The 26008-nt window shown below is 37.6% G+C and overlaps 1 protein-coding gene across 4 annotated transcripts in view; it reads right to left on the bottom strand.

Annotated features, from left to right (window-relative positions):
• Positions 1-225: 225 nt before the first annotated feature.
• LOC121876055 overlaps positions 226-26008 on the bottom strand; it is a 131349-nt gene continuing 105566 nt past the window's right edge. For 3 of the 4 annotated variants that reach the window (XM_042380937.1, XM_042380938.1, XM_042380936.1), the window contains exons 7-9: positions 12106-12994; positions 3647-3676; positions 226-2756 (exon numbers count right to left, since the gene is read on the bottom strand). In XM_042380937.1, coding sequence (XP_042236871.1) covers positions 852-2756; positions 3647-3676; positions 12106-12994 — 2824 coding nt within the window. In that variant the 3' untranslated portion in view covers positions 226-851. The remainder of the gene's footprint in view (positions 2757-3646; positions 3677-12105; positions 12995-26008) is intronic. The other variant, XM_042380939.1, reaches the window with a different exon arrangement.

Below are 26008 nucleotides of genomic sequence, written 5' to 3'. Positions count from 1 at the left end.
TGTGTGGGTGTGTGTGTGTGTGTGTGTGTGTGTGTGTGTGTAAGTGTGTGTGTGTGTTCTTGTATTAGACCTTGTATGATTTCTGACAATATAGATTTTTATTTTTAGATCAGAAGAACCAAGATATACTCCAAGTGTTAGTCTAGCTATAACAGGGAGAACAGCAATATACAGTATATCATACATCAATAAATTAATTGATTGAGAGGTGATAGAGAGACAAACTCATTCTCAGTTAATTTTATAGGTATATAGGTTGGACACATAAATACATTAATGGGTCACAACACTTCACTTCATAGAGATAATGTGTGAAGAAGACATAACAGGCTTACAGAAAAAGTAACGAGACTTCAATTTTTTATCCAATGAAGAAATAAGATTGTGATGGTAGTAGTACTGGCAGAAAGAGACGTGAGAAACTTTATAAACTGTTCTTGTCGGAGAACAGCTACACGAAGGCAAAAGCTTCAGGTCACTGTTATAAGAATATAATACAGGAAGCTCTTCGACTTATCGTACCTTATCATGTTTATGTCGTAGAAGAAGAAACATCAAACTGGAATTAATGTAAAGAGTTAGAAAAAAAAATCCTATATAACACAGTTCTCCTGGAACGTCCACACATTTATGGAATAATCATAGTGGTGTGAAGAGACAGCACGTGGGTCATTTATGTGGTGCAGTTAGTCATCCATCCCATGAAAGATGAGGAGAAGTGGCGTCCCATGATTCTCTAAGGCTGTGAGGTACTTATTGTTGTTCATAGAATATTTGGCTCAAGTCGTATGGCACAATGGCACATTGTTCACTGACGGTAATAGCTTGATGATTTAACACCCTTTTGTTCATCACACAAGGATTCCAACCACGCTTGTAGGTGGTTTTTGATCCTTCTTTAGTGTGGATGTGGCGGAGGGTTGGTCGTCTTCCTCGGATAGGTTGAGTACAGGCAGCGTCCCCGTGGCTGCTGCTTCCTGCATCGATGACCCAGCCAACACCGGCCCTGTCACCAGCTCCATGGACTCCCGCGCCGCGCGTCGAGTAGACTCACTCACTGTTGGTGAGGACAGGGCGTGTGACAAAGGGAAATGTGTCATGGACTGCGAGGGAGACAAAGGCAGTGTCTGATCCACAATAGGCCTCTCTTCAGGCACCGACATGAGAGACTCCTGGCGCGGCAGACGACTTTCTTCAGGCACAATCCCGAGGGAGTGTTGTCGTTGTAATGGGAAGATCGGCCCCGAGTTTTGCCGCTGCAACGAAATATTTGGAGATGAATTTTGGCGACTGATGGCAAATACTCCTGGTCGTTTTGATGGCGGTGGACCGACTATGACACTGTCTTCCGGGACAGTGGTCATGGATCCCTGGCGGGCCAGAGGGCCAGGTGTCGAACCAGCCCGATGCAACAAGGAAACTAGCTCAGCCTCAAAGTTCGTCGGAGATTCTTCTAACGTAGGGAGAGCCGAGGATGGACGAGGGAAAGGACTGGGTGTTATTGGTGACTCTGGCGACGAGGCGTTGGAAATCGAGTGTTCACTGCGCTGGCGGTCATTGCTCAGCGGTAGCGCTCGAGGACGACTCATTGGAGGAACGTAAGAGACAGTCGGTGACGAGGACGACTTACCCAGTGAAAAATTCAAGGATGGTTTCATCGTATTGTCAATCGATGATTTCTGGGTGACCGCAGTAGCAGCTTCAGCTCTGGACACTGACGATCGATCCAGTAATTCGTGGCTATTATCATCTGCCATAGGAATGTCTTCCAGGGATATCTGTGATATCAGATGACCTGAGTCTTTCACTTCCCATGGGCTACTCTTCTTACCCTCGTATTTCGCCCTCCGCTCCCTTCTGTCTATACTACTTGTGTCTTTTCTCTCCAAGCTCTCATTTTTTTCTTTCTTCTTTTTCTCAGTATTGCTAGTGTCTGCACTACTGTGTTTCTTATCATCCTTGTGTTGTTTGGAATCCTTCTTGTCTTTCCTCTCTAATGTAGTTTGGTGTTTGTCATCCTTTTTCTCCTTTCTTTCCTGAGAGCTTTGATGTTTTTCTTTTTTTTTCTTATTTTCTAAACTGGACGTCTTGGCGTCTGTACCTTCAGCCTTTGCTTTATCTTTTTCTTTATCTTTTTGATCAGCAAATGAGACAGACTTAGTGAGGGAATGTCTGTTAGTTAGTCCTGATATGATGCTTGAGGGTTTGGCAAAGAGAGATTGATAACCTGTTGTCTTCGGTGTGTTGGCTGCCTGTGTAGTTGTTGAGGACTTAGTACCCGCCACCGTCGTGCTCGGGGAACTCGGAGAACTACCACTAGAGGTTTTCAAATTAACTGCTGAAGTTATCGAATAAGAGTTCGCTCTACCGCCCTTAGGTGAATAAGTTACGCTATAATCTTGACCTACACCCTTTTCCGCAGTTTTTAAGCTCTTGTGCTCTTGACTCGACTTTCCAGTAGAAGTTCCTTGAGTTTTGTGGCCTTGGTCAAGCGCTTTCGTGCTCCGGCTCGCAGCACTTGTACCACCACTAACACTACTGCTACTGGCGTGAGTCTTCATCTGAGGTTGACTGTGAGCTTTAGACTGAGTTTGAGGATCTGCTGTGGTGACGTGAGAGTCTTTGATGCTCTTCAGGACAGCTCTCACTTCCGCCACGAGCTCCTCGTATTCCTTCTTGCTCTTCAGCTGCTCTTGTCTTGCTCTCTCCGCCTCTCTCAAGGCCAAGTTAGCTGCGTGTTGCACCTTCTCGGCTTCCTGCAGGCCGGGAGGGAAGACATCAGTGTACAGTACTCATGGTAAGAGACGATTATATAAGCTTCACTTACTCTGTTTTATCATGAGTGTTTTAGTTTTTTAAATGAACATTTAGTTTTGGTTTTATTTGTAATATTAAGGGTAATAATTGTTTGTTGGTGTAAATAATGCAAGTCTTATAATTTTGCTTCGCCTGGTAGACGTAGGTGACTGTTATCATAACTTACCTTTCATCCTGTCGTGTAGCATAATGTTAAAGGTGTAATTTTTATGCCTTTACAAAACACACAATGGCATCTTACATTCTATTTCATTATTACTCAAGAAAATACTGAAGTTAATCATGCATAAATAACTTTATTTAATTTTGTTTTTTATTGCCACTAAAATATTGTGTTCAACTTCCAATTAAAGATTGTTTAGTGTATAACTCAAAAGGTTAATTTTATGTGCACTTTGATTTGTTTTACTCTTGCATATCATTAAAAAAATAGTTTTATGATAAACTGACATTAAATAAGGAAAACAAAAAATATAAAATAAATTAAATTACTTTGAGGTGATTATCATTTACAGTGATTTACAGTTGGGAATATTAGTAACAAAAAAAAACAAAAAAAAACAAGAAATAATAACACTAAGCAGTTGGGCCATAGAATCAAAAGCACATCATATACCATGACTTTTACTAAACCACGAACAGTATATCTCATCCTCTAAAAATTTCTAACTCAAAAAAAAGACAAAACAAACATAGGTCAAGTCACTAAGGGTACAGTGGATTATAAGTGTCTATGTTTAAGTCTTCTAAGCATTGTATTTTTATTGTAAGTTTTAAGTACAAGTGGACAAACTACTTTTTTTTAATTTCCCTCTCGAAACTTTCTTACTTTCACCGGTGACATAGTGTCTGCTTTGATCTAGAAGGGAAGACAAACACTTGTTATCACATGGATGACGATAAAGGCTTAATATATGGCAAGAAGAGTGAGTGATAAAATGTGTTCTTATGGTGAAGACAAAGAGACAGTGAGTGATAAAATTTGTAATTATGGTGAAAACAACGAAGAAACTGTAAAAAAAAGAATATAATGGGCAATAAAATATATAATTGTGTTAATAACCAGAAGACAATAAAAAATATTATGTTAGATACAATGAGAGAGAAAATGTGTAATTATGGTGAAGACGAGAAGACAATGAGTAATAAAATACGAAATTATAATAAATTAAACAAAGCCATAAAATAAAACTTATTAATAAAATACAAGAAATCTAACTGTGAAGTAAAATAATACCTGGAAAAATACTGAAGGAAGTAAATGAGACGATAAGAAAGATTAAAAATTTCGAGTTAAGAAAAAATCAAGACAAAACAATACTTACTAAAAATGACAACTTGTAAAGAAGAAAATAGGCCATAGATGTGAAAAAGAGATGAAGGCAACATGTGTTTAAAGGAGTCTTTTGTATTTTACAGAGGACAAGAAGGAAGACAGACCCTTTGTAGCAGAGGACTTTATTATATATGCTGTAGCCTAGATTGGGTCATATGAAGATTAACATCCCCAATTTATGTTCCCTGGTGGTTAAACACCTTACGCTACCTGGAGGGATTAGATTAGGTTAGGTTAGGTGAGTTGTGATTAGGTAAGGTTAGGTTAGGTTAGATTAGATTAGATTAGATTAGGTTAGTTTAGGATAGGGTGCTTAATCATGAGAGGAAATAAGCTGGGGGGCGTTAATCTTCATATGATCCCGAGATTAACCTGTGATTTCCTTCTAAGTAATTCAGAAACGATGAAAGTATCAGGAATATGTGATGACAACACTAAACAGATAAGAGGAAAATAATGATGAAAATTTACGAAGGAAAGGAAAAAAAATATGTGTAAATGATTGAGATCACACACACACACACACACACACACACACACACACACACACACACACACACACACACACACACACACATCAGTATCATACGAAAACAAAATAAAATAAATAATATAAAGGATTAATAGCTATAAGTTAAGGATAGCTTGTTTGAAATAAGAAAGAAAGAAAGAAATCGTATAATAAACCGTGGGAGGAAGATACCAAGGATGGAGAAACAGCAATAATAAATAAAATAATAAAACAAAGTCTTATAAATAACTTAAGATTAATTTCGTCGCAAGAAGAAACTGAAAGGAAAATAATAAATGATTAAACGTGAAAATAAATGGAATAAACCACTTAAATATAGAGGCGTAGAGAAGAAGCGAGCAATCCTGATAACAGCGTATGGATAATGATGCATAATGATAATAATGACGATAATAATGTTGATAAAGATGATGATTATAACCATAAAGATAACAAAAATGATGAAGATGATGATAACAATGATGATAATAATACTAATAAAACTCAAGACTATTAAAGGATAAGACAAACATTCCCTTAAGACAATCGTGTATTGAATATGACAGCAAACATGTAACAGTATAACATCAACATAAAATACTTGTCAATATCGAGGTTCTTTGTACACAAATAATGAGGTAAATTCATTAATTCCGGTACAGATATATATATTACTAGACAACCCCTCTTAAGTTAACCTTGTCATATCGGACGCTTAACAGGAATTACAGAGAGAAGGGGAGCAGCAGTACCGTTTAAAAATGGAGTGTAGTGGATAAGGGGAGGAGGTGAGGGAACGGGTGAGGAGGTTAACATGTACTTGTTAATGGTTAAGTTAATGGGGCAGGGAAGGGGTGGGTAGGTTAACATGTCGTACTTGTTAATGGTTAAGTTAATGGGGCAGGGAAGGCTTGGGTAGGTTAACCATGTCATACTTGTTAATGGTTAAGTTAATGGATTATTCAACATTTATAAACATTTGTTGATGTTAAATATGACAAGTTTATATAAGAAGGACTTGTTAAGACTAGCAATCATTTAGGTATAGATAGACTAATTAAATATATTAATGACGTATACGGGGTAATTAGGATACTTAATGATATTAATTGGGTAATATAGGGTGTTTACTTCCATGTGTTGGGAGAATATTATTGATTATATTAACAGACGATCACAAAGGGGGTGTTAAGGAGGAAGGAATATTGACACAGATACAACAATTTGAGAGAGAGAGAAAAATTACACGTGACAATACCGAGGCACTGAACACCTTTTTGTTATTATGGGGATAACTGGAATATTGGCCATCTTTTTGTCAGTGGGTGGCTCTTTCCTTTAGTGGGTGGCCATGCTGAGTCAATGGCTATATCCACCAGTCGGAGGCCATCTTTGTTCAGTCAGTGGCCATATCATTTCAATGGATGACCATACCTATTAATGAGTGGTGGCCATACTATACCAGCATGTGGGTAACTATACGAGATTTCTGGTGGCCATGACTAAGTACCATACATAACACTCGACAATCATACCAGGTTCTAGATTCTCAAAGATTCGTAAGTTAATTTTTCCCCTAAACTGGAAATGTGAGAAACACATCTAAAAAGTTCCCTTTAAGTTCTCCCTCACCTCTTCTACCTTTCTCTCCTCTTTAATCTATACTACCCCTCATCTCCCCTCACTATCCCTTCTATTAATAATATTGTCTTTAGTTGACATTAAATGAATCCTTTAAATTTACTCCCTTTGAGAATCTAAATCCACTGAATACCACATGAGGAAAAATATGGAAGGAGTCGAATCAACGAATCCCAGTTCCTGACATAGTCTTCGATCACGATATAACAAGGTTAACTGTATGTCTGTATTAGGGATTAAGAGAGAGCTAAAGTCCATGATGATGATCCAAATCCTCAAAAGATCATAAGTTAAATATCTCTCGTAACTGGTGACGTAAAAGAATACACTCTAATCTGTTCACTTCAATGGAAACTAATATGGCTTTAGAACTGCGCCATGACCATACCTTAATTACATGTCTCTCTCGTTCTCTTAAACTCCTCCAGCTACTAAAAGGACAAATTTAACGTAAGTTCCTCTGAATATCAAGACCAAAAACACACAGTTACAAGTCGTTCCTCAAGACACCACGATACTATATATATATATATATATATATATATATATATATATATATATATATATATATATATATATATATATATATATATATATATATATATATATATATATATATATATATATATATATATATAATTTCTTTTTTAACCTAACTTACGGTTTTCTGTGACTTAGTATTATCAATATATTAAAGCGAAAAGCAGGTGATGGGATATAGAGTAAGGGAGGGAGCGAAGAGAGAATAGAATGTGGATAGTAAAGGTAAGAGGATAAATGACAGTGGATAATGAAGTGAATGTGGACAAGAGATACAGTAGAATGTCAAACAGAAAAAAATAGTGTGGATAAGTAGAAGAATAGTTGGATAAAATGGACATAAGGGAAAGAGGTGATAACAAATGGATGGTGGAGGGGATAGACACTGGATAGAATGTGGACAGGGGAAGAGGAAGATACGAAGAAAAGTGAATAGACAGCCAATTGTGAATATAAAGGATAGCGGAAAGAACGAAGGACACTGGATAGATGGACAATAGCGTATACAAATGATATTTGATGATAAATAGATATAAAGGATAGCACATAGAACGGTTATAGCATTTACGTATGATAGATAATAGACAATAGATTAAGAGAAACAGTAAATAGAAGGAGACTTTTATTATGATATGTAAGGATGATTGTTCTGGCCACGTTAGGGTAATTTAATAACGTGTGATATCAAAACAGTTCATTTTGTTTCTTTTAAAACAAACTGTAAAGTCCCTATGGGAATTTATTTGCTTTACAGTGATGTTCTGCCAAATAATAATAATAATAATAATAATAATAATAATAATAATAATAATAATAATAATAATCTTTTATCTTTTTTAAGTGGGCAATTCTCAACGACTTTGATTATGAATTAGAAAAAGGAGATACGTATTTACCATCAACAATATTCCAGTACAAATGAAGTGAATGAGAATGAAAGATAAGAATTATTAGAAAAAGGAAAAATACTGTGGATTTGTTTGTAAAGATCATAGTAAGTTAGTGAGTGAACTTCTCTGTGTCTTATTTGCTCGGATTATTATTCGACCTCCTCGGATGTTGATTCGATTTTCGCAGATAATGACTCGATAACCGCGGATGTGGATTCTATAATTGCGCATTTTGACTCGATCTTCACGGACGTTGACTCGATTTCCGTATTCATCAATTCGATTTACACAGATGGTGACTCGATATCCATGTATGATGACTCGATCTCTGTGTATGCTGAGTTGATTTGAGTGTTCATTGATTTGACCTGTGTGATTTTTGCGTACATTTACTGGATATGCTTGTACGTTAACTTTATATGTGCGGACGTTCCAGTGAGGTGTACGAACATGCACTGTCCACTGGTCTGTGCATACGTACGTTTGGTATGCCTTTGTGTACGTTCATTTCCGAGTACTTATATTCACTAACATGCGCTTACATCACCTATTTCAACTTCACCAAACCCAACAACGAAACATATAAAAATACAAACATTATTGCATAGACAGACAACACCGTATATTATGAACATTAAGGGAACGTTCGCTAGATCCTGAACCACATCTCGACCCTTGGCAGAATGGTCAACATTGACAGCAAAGTTCCCACCAACAGGACTACTGAACCATCTGTATTCGGACCAAAACCCTAACCTACCACGAAATACCCAAGACTACCCTGACCTTAATGAGTATTCTTTGGGTTGGTTAGGTTAGGTTAAACTAAGTTACAGTACATTAGATATAGATAGATCAGGAGAAGTTAAGTTAGATGAGGAAAAGTTAGCTTGGGTTTTTAAATTTGGTTAAATTAATTTCATGCACATTTGTTCAAGATAGACGAAGTTTGCATTGGTTAGGATAGTTTTGGTTAGGTTATGTTAAATTCGGTAGGGTTAGCTCAGATCTTGTCAGGTTTGGTTAAAATTATAGTCAGACATGCCAGGGAAGGTGCGTGGCTCTACTTTTAAAATGAAAATAAAAATAATAATAACGCAGACCTATTCGTGGAACATTCCTAGCAGTGGTCGTCATGCTTTCTCTCCCATACCCGAGAGACGGTCTGGTCGAGTGCGCTCATGTGAAGTGTGAGTTAGGCATCACTTATTATAGAATTGATTTACTAAGCAAATTACTTTTTTTTGGCACCCCTTATAATTTATTTGCACTTATCCTGTCCTAACTTTTAATGAGAGTCATATATTTATTTTTCCTTAGTTTTAAGTTAATTCACACCTTACATAAGTTGTTGTAGCACTATTTATTGTCTCAAATTCATGTTTTTTTTTTTTTTTTTTTCAGTTAGGAGAATAATATAATTTTTATTAATATAGAAATCAACACATCATTAAGACCAATTCACCATTTTTTATTATTATTATTATTATTATTATTATTATTATTATTATTATTATTATTATTATTATTATTATTATTATTATTATTTTTATTTTAGCGCATAACAATTCGCTCATATCCACTTCTCAAACTACACACTTCTCAGTTTCTTTACATAACGACGCAATATGTACTGTGTATATATTGAACCCTAAAGAACACCTGACAACAATATCAACAATTTTTTTCTTCATATATAAAGTTCTTGAGTTGCACGTAACAACAGTCTCTCTCTCTCTCTCTCTCTCTCTCTCTCTCTCTCTCTCTCTCTCTCTCTCTCTCTCTCTACTCACATTAACATACAACCTAAGTTAATAAACGCCATTACAAAAATTCACACATACTGATAAATACCTGCATGTGGTATAGAATACTATGTTTATGTATTGTTTTATGAATGAAGAAATATAACAGCTGATTACACAAAGGTGGGCAACTCGTACAGTGATTGATAGTCCGTTTTTTGGACAGCTAGTTTGTGTTTTGGTAGAGACAGCACGATCCGTTTTCTGCCTGTCGTTCTTATTACAGTTAGGGATCTCTGTGCTGTAGATACCTTCTTGTGGTAGTAAGAACGTGTCTTAACTGTGGATCTTGTAGTGGTTTGATGCCCGTTCTTCAGCTGTTGAGTTTGTATTATATAGTCGTTCATTTTGCTGCCGCTCTTGTAGCTGTAGGTAATCCATCCTATAGCTTCCGTTCTTGTAGCTATAGGTAATCCATCCAGTAGCTGACGTTCTTGTAGTTGTAGATAATCCGTCCTAAAGCTTACGTTTATGTAGCTGTAGGTAATCCACCCAATCGCTGACGTTCTTGTAGTTGTAGATAATCCTTCCTATAGCTGCCGTTCTTGAAACTGTAAGTAATTCACCTTATAGCTGTAAGGAATCCGGCATTCTTGTATTCAGAGTTAATCTATTCATTTGGCTGCCGTTCTTCTCATAACCACAAGACACGTTCAGCAGCTCAGTGTTCTTTTAGTAACGTGGACATGTAGCCTGTGATTGCCATTCTTCATATAACATTATAACAATAATCTGTATCTATATATATATATTTATTTTTTTTTAACCTCAAATCAGAAAACTCAAGACTTAGGGATTCGCATTCTGCTAGGGTAAAATCTGTCTGTTAGTACTAACCCTTGTGTCATGACGGCCTGAGTTGATAATGAATTACAGTAGTTATGTATGACCGACACCTTGTTGATCTTTTTATGTAATTTGTGAAAAAAATTGAATGAAGCGTTGTCTGTTTTTTATACCAGATTGTGAAAAAATTATGTACCTGGGAATGAAGTTTTTTTTTCTTAATGCTTGATAGAACGAACGCCTGTTTTGTTTTTTGTACTGAATAAATTGGATAAATGTTGTTGACTGACTGTAATAATATTTTTGTGTTGAAGAATACTGTGTTTTTGTATTATAATATTCAGTGCATTTCGTAAACATGTGCATTTGGTGTGTTTATTTGTATGAAAGTCTGTTTGTTCTAAAGCTTAACATCTTAACCAAAAATCAACCATATAACATGATTTCCAGAGAGCTTAAGTATAAACGAGGTTAACATATTTTGTGCTTATTTAAAGATTTATAATAATTGTCTTTTATCGTCTAATTAAAGCATCGTACTGTTATTATACCTGGTGAATATTCTACATAATTATTAAGTGAGGAGTTTTGTAGTTGAGACACTAAGCGGCAGAATGTTGGTCGTGTAGCAGGTAATGTTGTGTTCTTTATATACATTACAGTGAGTTCATAGTTACCATCGACTGTGATTGGCTACGTCCCCTTTATCTCTTTACGCAAAGTTGGGTTTTAGGTTAAGTGTCTTCATCAGTACTAACTATTTCTAAATTTCTAAGTGAGATTATATCCAGTATTAATATGGTACTTAACTAATTTTTGGTGATTTATTAAGAAAAAAAGTGTTCTTCACTTTGTTGACAATAAATCAATTTGTATCTTTTATTTAAGTTTCTATGGTGTTTTAGCTTGTTGAGTCGTGTTGTAGCCTCACCCCTGAGTACTGTACTTGCCTTCACCTGTCTGTGTTTATTTAACTTTCTCCATCTGCTTTTTCTTTGTCATTCACCAAGTTATTGATACATTTTTCATTAATCATAAATGCATAATTTTATCTCTAATTACCTTTACATGAACTCGCTTCTGAATTATAATGAAATTTTTCGTCACAACACCAGGTGTCAGTTAATAATTTGGTCATCACGTGTGATGCAGCAGGGAGTTAATGAGGAGCAGTCCACAGAAGTTTGTTTCACCATCATCTTATTGTGAGGGAATGTGTTGAAGAAAGATGATCCTGAGGTGTATGAATCAGTGAGCAAAAGCCACAGTTTTGACATGTCAGGTTTAGCACTATGACGTCATCAGGTGAAGCATTGGTGGATGCATATTGAAGTTTGATTTACTGGTCTTGTTAACAGTTATATGTTGTTCTCTTGGAGTGATCTATGTTTATTTGTGCTACATTGACTAGATATTGTAGCTCGTTTCTGTTCTCTCACTGGAGCGATGCTTGTGGTCGTCTCCTAATGAAGACGGGCTGCCTCCCTCCTCTCACTATACAGAAACTGGTGATGATGGCTGTGGGCTCCTCTGTCACTCACTACACAGGGCGATGATCAGTCTCCACCATTAAGGCTAGAAATACTTAAGCTGTAGATATGTTAGTGGTCCTTCTGAGTCTGCAGACTGACACATTCGTTAGTACCTTAGCAGATGTTAGTAGCAGGTAAGTATACGTGTTAGTATTGAGTTGATTGGAGGAGTTAGTAGATGCTGGGTTGGGAGGTTACCAGCAGAGTGAACTTGTCCACAACTCAGGTGTTGGATGGGAAACATTACCTTGGCAGCGAAGGTGATCTTCTCCTGGGCTGTGATGGCCTCTTGAGTTAGGTTTGAGAGCGTAGATGTGATGGTATCAGTATCCACCTGCAGTGCCAGCACCGCCTCCTTCAGCGTGGTGACCTCTCGCCGCGTGTCTGCAATGTCGCTTGTAATGTTGAACACAGCTCGGTCAACCTCTACGACATGTCGCTGCAGGTGGCGCACGGCGGTGCCGAAGCGGCTAAGATCATGGGACTTCTTGCGTCCCTGCTGCTGCTGTGGGTGCTGCTGCTGTTGTTGCTGTTTGCGGTATTGGGGGCGAGGATGTTCAGCGGCGCGGCATGTGCTGCCTTCACTACCGACGTCACTGGTGGAGTCCATGATGGCGCTGGTGTGCTGGATACTTTGGTTCATCAACATGTTCTCCAGGTCATCCATAGCTGGCGAGGCTCTGCCAGCCACATCTCCATTAAGTCTGAGAGAACACCTGGAGCCTCCCCACTCCTCCCCAGGCGATCCGTGCCACTCCCCAACCAGACCATACATCCGTCCATCCCCCAGTGAGCGTTTCGAGCCCCCAAGGTCCCCTTGAGAGCCCCGAGCATCCCCCAGGGAGCTATGTAGGACCTGGCGCCCCGCTAGACCCATAGCAGGGTTCTGACGCAATTCTAGACCGTAGGAGGCGGAGCGGGGGGGCAGGGGCGGAGGCGGCATCCCCGAGGCTGACGTGGGGAAGGAGTCCGAGTGGGAGTTGTCGCCATCGTCGTCATGTTCCTCATCATCTGAAGAGTAGTTGTAGGCCTTGTAGGGGCGGGCTGGCCGGCCCTCCTTCCCGGCAGTTGCTCCCGTCCCTCCGTCAACTCCGTCATCCAGCACATCCAGTGACCGGTTCAGCCACGGCGCGTCACTGAAAGTACAATACACATTAGACCTTGTGTTGACATTATACCTACAACAGACAGGCAAGATAATATCTTTGTTCAGCTTCGGGTAAACATTTTGAGAAAACCAGGAATTAGAGTTGCTTTAAACTACATGTTTATTTTTCCAATTCAAAAATCTTCTTACATGATGTTGAAGAGAACCTCTTAACTAAATAATTTTTATTGTGCTCCTCGGTGTCGGGTGATCATGTAGTCGTCACTTTGCTCGTCTGTCTGTCCCGTATTTCATGTACGGTATGTAATTTTCTTATCCAGTGGAGGAATCTATTACATGTGCATTATTTATGAACTTATTTGGACCATAGAATTGATAATGCTATTGAGGATCTCAACGTTTCTAAAATAAGTTAACGTTGTTTTCCCTGTTTCTAAATAATCGTTTTATCGGTGTTGCTACCTCCGAAATGTACCAAGAAGAGGAAAAATTGATGTATTGAAGAAATGGTGAAGAATAAAAGTTTACTAACACATTAACAACAAAAGAGTGAAGTAAGTCCACAGCCCAGCCTCTCAGACAGCGATAAAGTGCCACCAGTTTTTCTCCAGTTGTTAGAAACTTCTCCAACTCTCGTAAAACTCTGAGCCGCCTCTTGTGTTCCTCTCTCAACGTTAATGAATCATAAAGCAAAGCTAAAGTGATCGATGAGGTTGGAGGCGGCACGCGACGGCAAGTCATTCCTCAAGAGATATATCCGGCAGATATTTCATTAATTTTCTCTTCTTATACTTTTTAGAAATTTTATCAATTTTTTGAAGGAGTTATCGAAGATTTTAGAGTTAATTTTTTTCTTTTCTTTTGGTGAATTAATCTTGTATAGGCCTTCTGGGTGTCCATTTGTTATTAGTTTTTGAACGGAAGGAGATTTTCTGGTTCAAATTTTCAGTTCAAAAGTAAGAGAATACCTTACAAACACCAACACAGGTTTTAAATCAGTTATAGGTAGGAGTTATTTAACATTTAGTAACAGTGCTATTACAAGAGACAATGAATACAGGTTATTAGTAAGGTGAAAAATCTCTCTCAAGTTGTAAAAAAATATTATTATTTTTTTCAGTCAGTAACTCGGTCAGTTATTCGGTCAGTCCATCAGTTATACAGTTATCCATTTAGTCAATCTGTCATTCACTCAGTAATTCAGTCAGTGAATCGGTCATTCAGTTATTTAGTCAGCCATTCAGTCGCTCACTTAGTTAGCCATTCAGTCGCTCACTTAGTCACCCAGCTAATTCTGTGATTTAGTTACTCACTCACTCAGTTATTCACTTAGTCAGTTGCTCACCCAGTCAGTCATTCAGTAAGTGAGTCAGTCAGCCAGTCAAGAATAAATCACTGGGATAACTAACATAAAGTCACTCCTGAACATAGATACAATGCAATATATGGGTCCTAAACCAACTTAATGACACAGTGTGGTGGGTCTACAGGCCTGGTCTGGATGAGGAGCTACGGATATGTTGTAGTCGGTCTGTTAAGTCAGGCAATGAGTAAAATGTCTATAAATACCGTTTGATGTTGTATGTAGGGTATGTTTGGTTAGCTTATGATAGGTTAGGTTTAGGTTATTCAGTGTGAAGTTTGATGAAATTTTAACGTCTTAGCTAACCTAACCTAACCCAACCTTATCTAACCTAACCTAACCTAACCTTATCTAACCAACCCTATACTAACCTAATCTAACCTAACCCCAAATAACCTAAGCTATCCAGTTCACAACATGGTAACGAAACATTTTCACGGGGATTTTACACGTAGCTTGACTTGACAGGTTGACCTTAACAAATACATGTTTTAATTTCTCGTGGGGTTTGTTAATATTCAGAAACACATAAATAAGATAATTTCATGAAAGATAGATAGAGTTACACACACACACACACACACACACACACACACACACACACACTAGCACACAAGACAGATATATAGCATCTCAGGATTCACTCTAGATGACATGATATGAAGTAAACTCTACAGAACGTGGCATGAACGTAATTCTAGAGAACGTGGCATGAACGTAACTCTAGAGAACGTAGCATGAATGTAGCTCTAGAGAACGTGGTATAAGAAGATAGAAGAACATAAGAAAATAAGGAGTCTGCAATAGGCCGATTGGCCTGTGCATGGCAGCTCCTATCGGGAGTTACAACCACCCTCTATCGTCCATGAATCTATCTAGCCTCCTTTTAAAACTTTCCAGCGTTCCAGCGTTCCACTCGTCTACCACCCTATTTGTGAACCAGTTTCTTCTTATCTCCCTCCTAAACCTAAACTTATCCAACTTAAATCCGTTGCTACGAGTCCTATCCTGCTTGGATATTATAAGAACTTTCTCTATATCTCCTTTATTGATTCCTTTCACCCACTTAAATACTTCTTTCATATCTCCCAGCACTCTTCGTCTTTCTAGGGAATGCAAGTTTAGTTTCTTTAATCTATCTTTATAGGGAAGGTTTCTAAGTCCCGGAATCATTTTCGTCATTCTTGGTTACACCGACTCTAGTGAGTTGATATCCATTCTATAATAAGGGCACTAGAACTGAACAGCATAGTCGAGGTCCGGCCTGACTAGCGCAAGATATAGTTGCAATATGACCTCCGCACTTATTGCTTACACTTCTAGATGTAAAACCTAATGCTCTGTTTGCCTTATTTCGAACATTAACGCACTGTTCGTAACTCTAGAAAACGTGGCATGAACGTAACTCAAGAGAACGTGGCATGAACGTAACTTTACAGTTGAGAACGTGGTATGAACGTAACTCTACAGTAGAGAACGTGGCATGAACGTAACTCTAGAGAACGTAGCATAAACATACCCTAGAGAACGTGGCATGAACGAAACTCTAGAGAACGTGGCATGAACGAAACTCTAGAGAACGTGGCATGAACGTAACTCTAAAGAACGTGGCATGAACGAAGCTCTAGAGAATGCGGCATGAACGTAACTCTACAGTAGAGAACGTTGCATAAACGTAACTCTAGAGAACGTGGCATGAATGCAACTAAAAATAAAGAGGATTCGAGAATGTGTGTGTGTGTGTGTGTGTGTGTGTGTTGCAGGCAGGCAGGCAGGCAGGCAGGCAGGCAGGCAGGGAGGCAGGCAAGCAAGCAAGCAAGCAGTTCCCCACATTACCTCGCCACTCACGTACGACCTGTTGCTGCCCATTCTAGCTCAGTGCGTTTTTTGCCACCTGTCGCATCGCCCCGTCCTGTGGCCCCCACCAATATATTTCTCGTTGCTCTCTTGCTGCAGCTTTTCACAATATTCTCTATGGAACTTCGTGGATTTTGTGGTATTTTGTATGGACGTTCAAGATTTTTTTTTTTAATACTGACTGACAGAAAGAGGGAGAGAATGAGAGAGGCAAAACAGAATGAAAGCGAGAAAAAAGCTCTGGGTGGAATATTGGAAGATTCGTGTATATTCTGTTCGGAAATTCATATTTTTGTTTCGTTTTTAAGTGCTGTGTATGAAGGACAGATCTTTTAAAATTCTCTATATCGATTCTCTGAGCTATTAAAATTCCCACTTAACTAGATACGTGAGGATGTATTTAACTTGCCGAACACAAAAGATGACAATCAAAATGAAGTCAAAATTACCTTGAGACTTACTGTAAGAAAATAAATACTTTCTCTCATCTTTAGTTATGAGGAGAAACTTAAAGACTCGGGGCTCTTAGAGGTTGGAAAAAAGTTCGTTTGGTGAGAGAGACCACACATATAATAAATCATTTACCAGTAGATTAATATGGGACCACCGGGAATTATACCAATACACCATCCTGATCTCCTCAACTTTAAAGAGTTTTAATGTCTCCCTCCCGCTTATCCTTCGCGTCATCTCCGCTAGGTTTAAAATTTTCTAAAAGTTGGATTAGAAATTTTAATAACATGAATGCTAGGGTGAGTTTCCTAAATTGGCTTTTGTCACTCGAGTAGTTAGGAGTTAGGACCTCGGGATTGGTTAGAGCTCCGTGGAGTGATCTATGACACTAGGGCGTCCTAAGGTTAAGGGCTCCGTCCATGGTTGTGTCTTCCATCTTAGGAAATCGCCCTCAGAGCTCTCGATTTCCTACCACATTTTTGTTTTATCTTTGATGTATCTTTAAGAGAACGAAAAAAAAAATTACGATAGTTGACCCTCAAAATCAGTTAAGTTATGTTATATTATATTGTGGTAGATTGTGTCGTGTTAGCGTAGGTTATACTAGGTTATGTTAATGTTATATTGTGGTAGAATGTGTCGTGTTAGCGTAGGTTATACTAGGTTATGTTAATGTTATATTGTGGTAGAATGTGTCGTGTTAGCGTAGGTTATACTAGGTTATGTTAATGTTATATTGTGGTAGAATGTGTCGTGTTAGTGTAGGTCATACTAGGTTATGTTAATGTTATATTGTGGTAGAATGTGTCGTGTTAGCGTAGGTTATACTAGGTTATGTTAATGTTATATTGTGGTAGAATGTGTGGTGTTAGCGTAGGTCATACTAGGTTATGTTAATGTTATATTGTGGTAGAATGTGTCGTGTTGGCGTAGGTTATACTAGGTTACGTTAATGTTATATTGTGGTAGAATGTGTAGTGTTAGCGTAGGTCATACTAGGTTATGTTAATGTTATATTGTGGTAGAATGTGTACGGTGTAGTGTTAGCGTAGGTCATACTAGGTTATGTTAATGTTATATTGTGGTAGAATGTGTCGTGTTTGTGTAGTTATGAATATATTTCTAAGATACTATAGTTAAGGCATCAAGCGTTTTCTACTGTCACGGTAATTATATCCTTCCCACTCTAACCTGGCCCGTAAGCCCCGCCCCTCGTCTCCAGCTATAAATAGTACCTGATTGGTTCCCCTGAGCGTCTTAGCCCCCCCCCCCTCCTCCCGGACTGCACGTATATAAATATTTAATATTTTCTAACACCCTTTCTGAGGTGCTAATGTCTTGAAATAAATTGCTTTTTGATAGTCCAGTTTATTAACATTATTTTAGATAATAACAGGTCTTCTTACCAATTGTGAACACATTTAGTTTGAATTCCTATGAACCAATCAGCTATTAGTATAGGAGAGGGGTGTGGCTTATGGGCCAGGTTAGCGTGGAAATAATATAATTATTGTTGTCTGTGTATACCTGAACCTGGACACACACACACACACACACACGCACACCATCCTCGACTAATAGGTATCATAGTGTTGCATCGTAAATATATCTTGTAATTCAATCCTATTTGTCTTGGAGCTTCCTCATAAAGTTACCTCATCAAGATTACCTGAGAGGAAGAGTTAAGCTCATTAGTCTCTGGCCGTGGAGGAGGTGTCGGGTCGAGGCTTTACTGGAAACAGGGATTAATTTTATCTCTATTGTGTGCTACATGCAAGGCAACTAAACAACAACAGGTATACACAACACTAATTTAATTCACAAGGTATAAAGACAAGACATACCTGTAGCATCCTTAATTGACTTACCTGTGGGTGTCATCTCGTTGTCTTCTTCACTAAAGTCGACCATCTTAACTACTGTGTTGATCATATGTCAGTAAAACCCACAATTGAGAAGTCTAGTTTAACGGGAGATTTAAGGTGACTCATGCATACTAAGTTTCAGTAATTAGTTTGGTAAGTGGTAATGGTTCCCGAGTCTCAAGTATAACTCACCTTCTTGGGGTTTTAGTGGCATATAACTTACTGATACTTATAGATATGTTAAGAAAATCATCATTCATAGTTATGTGGGAATAGTTTAATTTATTCATAGGATGAGCAATTCGTTATTACCAATGAAGAAAAGTTTTGTGTTTGTCTAGTCGGTATTAAACGCTGGATTAACTGTCTTATTTGTAGTTTGTTCTCCTTAACTTAATTTTTATTTAAACTTAATATTTTTTTATACTTGTTTCCTTCTGTTATTCATCATAGCTGAGTTTTTATTTCATTTTTATATAACTACTGTCAGTTCCAGTGTACAGTTATAATCTTATCGGAATCATCTTGTGTATAAAATGCCCCAAAACTGTTGTCCATTAAATGTTACTCGTTCATTACTGTTTTAAATTGTACTAAATAAAACAATTGTCGTGCAGTACGCAGAATAAAACTGTAATACTGCATTCATGTCTCACTGCATTACTGTATTCCTCCATCACTGTTTCTCTTTGTCACTGTAACCACTACCAGCCACGAGTACATCCCCTGAACCTTAACTGTAGCCCCCCCCCCACCCAAGCCTCACAGCCTACACCACCACCCAGGACTCTTGACAGTCTTCCACACATCATCCTGCATCTAACACAAAGACCATCTCTTTAACAGGAAAAAAAAGAGCCCTGCCTCTATTAATTTCTATCTACTTTGTATATTGACCTTTTTCTTAAGATTTACTCGTCTCAAGCAAATTGTTCTGTCATATTTTCATGTCTTTTAATAAACGCAGTGTAAGTCTCTGTATAATATATTTCAACTCTGTAATCCAGTATTCTATTTTTCACCTTAGATATTCTCAAGCGTTTCTTACACCCCTGATATGTTTCGTTTGGTAGCGAGACATATACACCATCCCCACAGTCTCAGTGTTTGTTCACGAGTACGTAAATTTGGTCTCATGGTCTGTACACGTATGATCATGACATACTTTATTCCCTCATTGTGACTCACGACTCACAGCTGGTACACGGAGGATATGATTCATGCTATCGTTCTCCTCCAACTCCTACGTCATGCACTCCTGGAGACTCACTCACTACCATGGCTTTCTTCTCCGTTTCTCTATCTCTCTCTCTCTTTCTTCCCGCTTTATCCCCCATACAAATTAGTATCAAAGACTCTCCATTACATATAGCTAAGAAAGACCCATTAATGTTCTTCAAAACATGAATCATTTTTTTATATACGGTACATTCAGATTTCTTTTATTGTTACAAACCTGAATCAATTTATGTGGTCTGATTTTAAGCTCCTGGCGCATATCTCCCATTTATTTCCATTAATTAACCTAGATGTACTTTGCTAATATTGACGTAGGATTTTACTATAGGGGGATATTTCACCTGTACTAATATATGGAAGCAAGGTGTATCTATTTTGTTTTATTCATTAATTGTCTAGCTCTTCGCTTTGTATGTCCTTCATTGCCGCCTTGAGGACAGTCACCAGCTGAACGTAAAACTGACCAATTAGCCTGAATTATGAGTCATTTATCTTTCCAAGAATTAAAACACTGCATCAGGGTCAAAACATATAGGACTTTAATTGTAATATATAAGACTAGCTTTTATTTTTAGGTTCTCTCGTTCTAAAGATGGTTTATAATGCGTGGATAAAATTTCAATCTAAACTTTTATAAATTTTAATGTGATTTTTAGTTTTGTTTTTGTTTTTATTATCTATCAACTTATTTTTATTTATGGAGTTTTATAGGATTACACGCCTCAGGATGTGTTACAAGCAAGATTTAAGTTACCTAACCCACACTCGAATAAAATATTATCTTTAAATATAATGAAGTAAGAACAACCTAGTATAGATTTTTCCTTTCTCGTAGGTGTACTGATATATATCGTTGGCAGGAAATTATTTTCAGTTTAATCTTGAATTTATATATATTTTTTTTCGTTGGTTTTACTTCTAATTTAACAAGTGAGTTGGAGGAAGCCATTTTGAATCATAGCCTAAAACAGGTGAGTTATTTTATTGTAGCCTGATTTTATACCTGGCTGCGAGAAACTATCTTTGGCTACCCTCTGTATTCATAAGATATTTTAGACTATAGAAATTTCGTGGTCATTTTGGCTACTGTAGTTAGAAGGTGTTTTGGGTTTCAGAATCTTGGAAGCAGTCATTAATAATATTACACGACTTTATGCATCACTACCGTATACAAAGATTTACACAGACACACACACACACACACACACACACATACACACACACACACACACACACACAAACACACACACACTCACACACACACACACACACACACACACACACACACACACACACACACACACACACACACACACACACACACACACACACGACTACCTTAGGTTAGGTGTGTCAGAGAAGGTTTTAAATATGACGTAATTCATTTTAACTTACCTGCTAAAAAGAGTGATTCGAAGTTTTAAATGACAGGATCATTACTGGTCACAGCTTGGAGAAACAGCAAGAAGAGAGAGAGAGAGAGAGAGAGAGAGAGAGAGAGAGAATCACTCCTAACACAGGGTCATATGAGGTCACAAGGAAAGGTTCTTGAAGTCCCTAATTAAGCTTTAAAAAAAAATAACATCAACTTCAGGAGAAAACAGTGCAGGTCAAGACAGAAGGTGATTATAAAAACACAAGAGGTCAAAATCTGGAAGGTCAAAGGAAATCAGTATGATGAAGAAAAAAAATCAGGGAAAAACAACATTCTCAGGTTAGGGTTAATGAAAATACACATCTACTGCATAACACAATTTTATTATCTAGGGTCGAGTGGGCTAAAGGGTCTACATACAGAGAGGATTGTCTTCAAACTTTACACAGCAGGTGAAAAAAAGGACTTGCTAGTCGTAGCCAAAAAACATAAATAAAATATCACTAAGATATACATACAACATGCAAGCATTCACATGTATCACTACTGTAAAAACAACATTCATATGTGTATATGTGTTTCTGTTGGCAACACTGGTGTCTGTTTTAAACATCAACATCTACAGTAAACGCCAGTGCCTACCACAAACATCAGATGTAAACACTAGAGTCTACTGTACTGCAAACACTAGCGTCTACCATAAACAATAACTCAGATGTAAACAGATAAAGGTATTCACAAACGCTATTGATCATTGAGCTACAAAACAAATTAAAAAGACATCCAGGAATCGAGAAAAAAAATAAATGTAGAGAGTAATTGAATATAACATATTAGGGAATATATTATAATGCACATAGGGAGAGTCTTCAAAATAGAATACCCAGATTTTAAATGGTTATGAATTTAAATCCTGGGCATTCTTTTTCGATGGCCGAGTATATGTACTGTACAGTATGCATGTGGGGGTGGAAGATGCAGGGGCTTACATAATACATGGATATACTTTTCTGCAATAAACTATAAAATACATGAGCAAAAAATACTTACATCGAAATTCTAGGAAGGCACCTAAACTAAATTACCAATATCAGGGTGGAACAAGAAAAAAAAAATATATACTGTATACAGGGTCATCCAAAAAGAATGCCCTTGGCAATATATCAAAATTGAGCTTTCTTTTTGATAGCCCTGTATATAATTCATTTTACATATTTCTTTACTGCGGGTTTTGTTTTCAATTGCACCTTAAGCATGGTATGGTTAGAGCGTATTAATGTTTCTCACTAGTTCATATGATAATCCTATATAATAAGTAATGGTCCACAGATAGACCTCAATCTTTTGTTCCTAGTCATACGAAAGCACCAAGATTTTTATTTGGGATTTTAGTTGTGTTACTGTACGTCATATATGAGGTCTTTTTTTTTTTAGTTTCCCCCTAAACGACGAAGGCACCAACATTAAGACGCGCTGACGAGGTTCTGTTTGCATTTTTCTGCCTCTTTTTCGGTTTTAATATGGGTATACTGTAGTTACATTTCAGCGCACATTTAAGAATTATCTAATATATTCGCCAACTTTCAAAGTCCCCCGAAAACAGATCTTTTATCTATATACTAAGAATACTGGAAGATGGAATTGTTTTTTTTTATGGAGCTGTGGTCTACTCTGTCAGAGAAACTAAGAAGTTGGAATTTTATGTAGAAAATAGACTAGTTCCTCTGATTATGCAGTCTGTCAGGTAAAGACCCTATCTGTTAGTTTTTGATATACTTAATACAGCCCCGTTGTGGGTCGATGACCTGTGCCCGGGTGGGCTATGCCCCGTAAAAAAAAGAAAACAAGAAAATACTCTAAAAGATTGATTAACTCTCTATATAACTCTAATAGAAGAAAGGGGTGCTCTTCCTACTCTCCTTGCACCCCTTCCCAAATCCTTAGGTAGTGTTCACGTACGCTTTAAATTGAATTCACATGACACCATTATATTAGAGACTCCAATGTGAATTTATTTGATAAGACCAGGTGGGATTCTTCATGACTTTATAATCACGAGTGACAAGAGATACCTCCCAGCACTCCTTCCTCCCCAATGTTCACCTGAGTCAGAATATTACATAGTGAGTTTACTTTCAAAGAAGTGATTATTTGTTCTAAATTTCACGTGTAAATTTACCTGAAATAACTAAAGACTGTACGTTGTTTTAGCATAGGTAAAGCTTAAGGAAATGCTCCACTTTACTGTCATTGCAACGATCGAAGTTTTTTTTTTCAAATTTGTTCTGTTTGTGTTAAATTTATGATATACTAGTGTTCCCTGTGTTCTAATAGGGGTTATTAAGTCAGCGAATTGTGGTGTACAGTCAGTGTCTGTTAGCTGACAACAGTAAATTACAAACGGGAATAGATATACCAATCCAATTTCAACTTGTGTATGGGAACTAACCCGACTTAGTGACACATCCCTTAGGTTGGCTTTAACGCTAGACAAAGAAGAAAAAAAGAAGATTTATACTGCTGCTGCTGAATGAGGTACTCAAGTTTTAGTATGCTGTGAGCTGACACCGCTGGAGGGCCACTCTAAAGGGTATGAAAGTGGCCCTCAGCCTCTGTGTTTTAGTCAACAGCTCAGCGAGAGACAAGTGGAGTATCACTCGTGCCTCGTGACCCCGTCTGCCTTTTACCTCTTGGCTACATTGATGTTTTTTTTTAATCCTCTAATAGTGTAAACTTTTGTCAAGAAAAAGATCAAGTTATTATTTATATAATTTACGTTATGGCCAATCCTCCTATTGGTGGCCAAGGCGGAGGAAGGAGGCCAGTAGTCTGTGTAAGATCCCTCCAGTGTTCTTGAGTCTTATCATGGCCTAAACGTATGAACAGTAATTTATTGGAATTAACATTGTATATGCTTTGCAATATACTGAAGGGTGACGGCTTATCATCGTGAAAAGATTCTTTAATGTGAAGCAAATACTGCATATTACCTCCTAACTAATGGGAGCAGTGAATTCTTGGCTGTCAAAAGTTTCACACAAACGGAATAAATCAGATTTTTGGAAAATTAAAGAGCGGTTAGTGCTAAATATTACATCTCCCTACTGAAAGATTTCCGCCAAGAGATAAATATATTTGGAAGAGCTCTCGATGCCTTAAAACACACACACAACAAATTCTCATTGGAGTGTTGAATGTGCTTCCACATGTGTCTTGCCTTTCCTACAAGAAACTTCATTATCCTTAAAAAAATGGAAGAATTGTTGAAAATTTCACACCCTGATGTAAAAGTGTTTTTTTTTTACAAATATATATATTATTTACAATTTTATCATAAACCCCTCTATGACAAGATTTAATCCTTTGGCAACGTATCAAAGATGTATTACCCAGCGTCACCAGCTGAATACTCCAGACGAACAGAAAATATTGAAGCTTCAATACCCAACTTCCCCTGTAGACACAACTCGCACTTGGGTCACACCTACACTCACCTCAATGTCTTAAATACAGGTATTAACTGACTAATGTCGTTTACGAGTGTATTTCTAAAATGTTTATATAATGTACACTTGCATAGGAAAGTACCTCGTATCATTCGTGTCAAATGGTTTTATCCAGTTTATCTACCGATTCTTTTGATAATTTATCAACACCAGTGCAGGCGAAAGTCGGGTGAACGTTCACCTGACAAAGTTTCAGGAAACATCATTGTGATGCAGAGGGAGAACTACTGGGCACTGTTGATCGCGCGTGCTGGCGTTAGCTATATGAGGAACTTATACATTTTTTTGCTGCATCATCGTGACAACACTATGGACTAGCACCGCGAGAAGCACTATACTGTATAGCACTGACCATCAACCATCGTACAGGTGTCTTTTTCCTAATCACATTCTCCCTGGTTACACCTCTAGGTATAACTAACCAAATAATCCCTGGGAGTAACCAACTAATCCCTGTAAGTAACATACCAATCTTTGCATGTATAAATCCTTATAACCTGCTAATCCTTGTAACTTACTAGTCCTTGTCCTTGCAAATAGCATACCTACTAATCATTTTAACATGTCAATCCTTGTAACTAACATACATATCATCTACATTTCATCAACATAAACCTATATATTTACTCATTATCGGACTAACTTGCAGCAAAAACTAAAAAAACAAGATAAATACAGATCCATATGTTATTGTTTTGTGTTCTGAGACTCTTTCAATTACTACCTGAACTAATGCAAAACGTCATCAACAACAACATGCAAGACTCAGACTTAAGCAAATGTCCCTCAACTCACCAGTATTAACCCTGTTTGTTCCAATGCTGTAGGTTATTTTTATTCTTTCGACTCTAAATGAACAGTTTTCTCTCATTCCCCTAATCCAAAGGCAAAGTGAACTCTCTGCACTCTTGTTCCAAATGTTAAATAGTGGTGAGAGATGTAAGTCAGCGAGGAGAAGACGACTCATAAAAATCAGCATTTATTTCATGGCATCGATTAATATAACCTAAAGAAGTTCTGGAGTATCAGCCTCTGACCGGGTAATGCAAAGATACAGAACTCATGACTAACGACACAATTGTATATCGAAACTAGACCTAAATATAGCATTTTTATACTTATTATATGTATATATATAATGTATATAATATAAGGCTTTCTTAAATGTTTATATTCTATCACGTAGTATTTTCCTTAAGCCCGGATAAGTCACACTTTGTTTTCCCTGTGTGGATAAATAAAGCTCCTCACATAAGGCCAACACAGACACTAACATCTTTGTGCGTAACTGAACACACGTTACATGACTGTGACGAAACTCGACACCAAACGTTCAGGCACTTCGTTGACCCCATCATGACAATACGAGTCTCAAGAAACACGC

The sequence above is a fragment of the Homarus americanus genome, unplaced genomic scaffold (genome assembly GCF_018991925.1).
Source record: "Homarus americanus isolate GMGI-L3 unplaced genomic scaffold, GMGI_Hamer_2.0 scaffold49198, whole genome shotgun sequence".
Taxonomy (NCBI): Eukaryota; Metazoa; Arthropoda; class Malacostraca; order Decapoda; family Nephropidae; genus Homarus; species Homarus americanus.
Note: the sequence above shows the minus strand (reverse complement) of the source record. Positions and strands in the feature narration are given on the sequence as shown.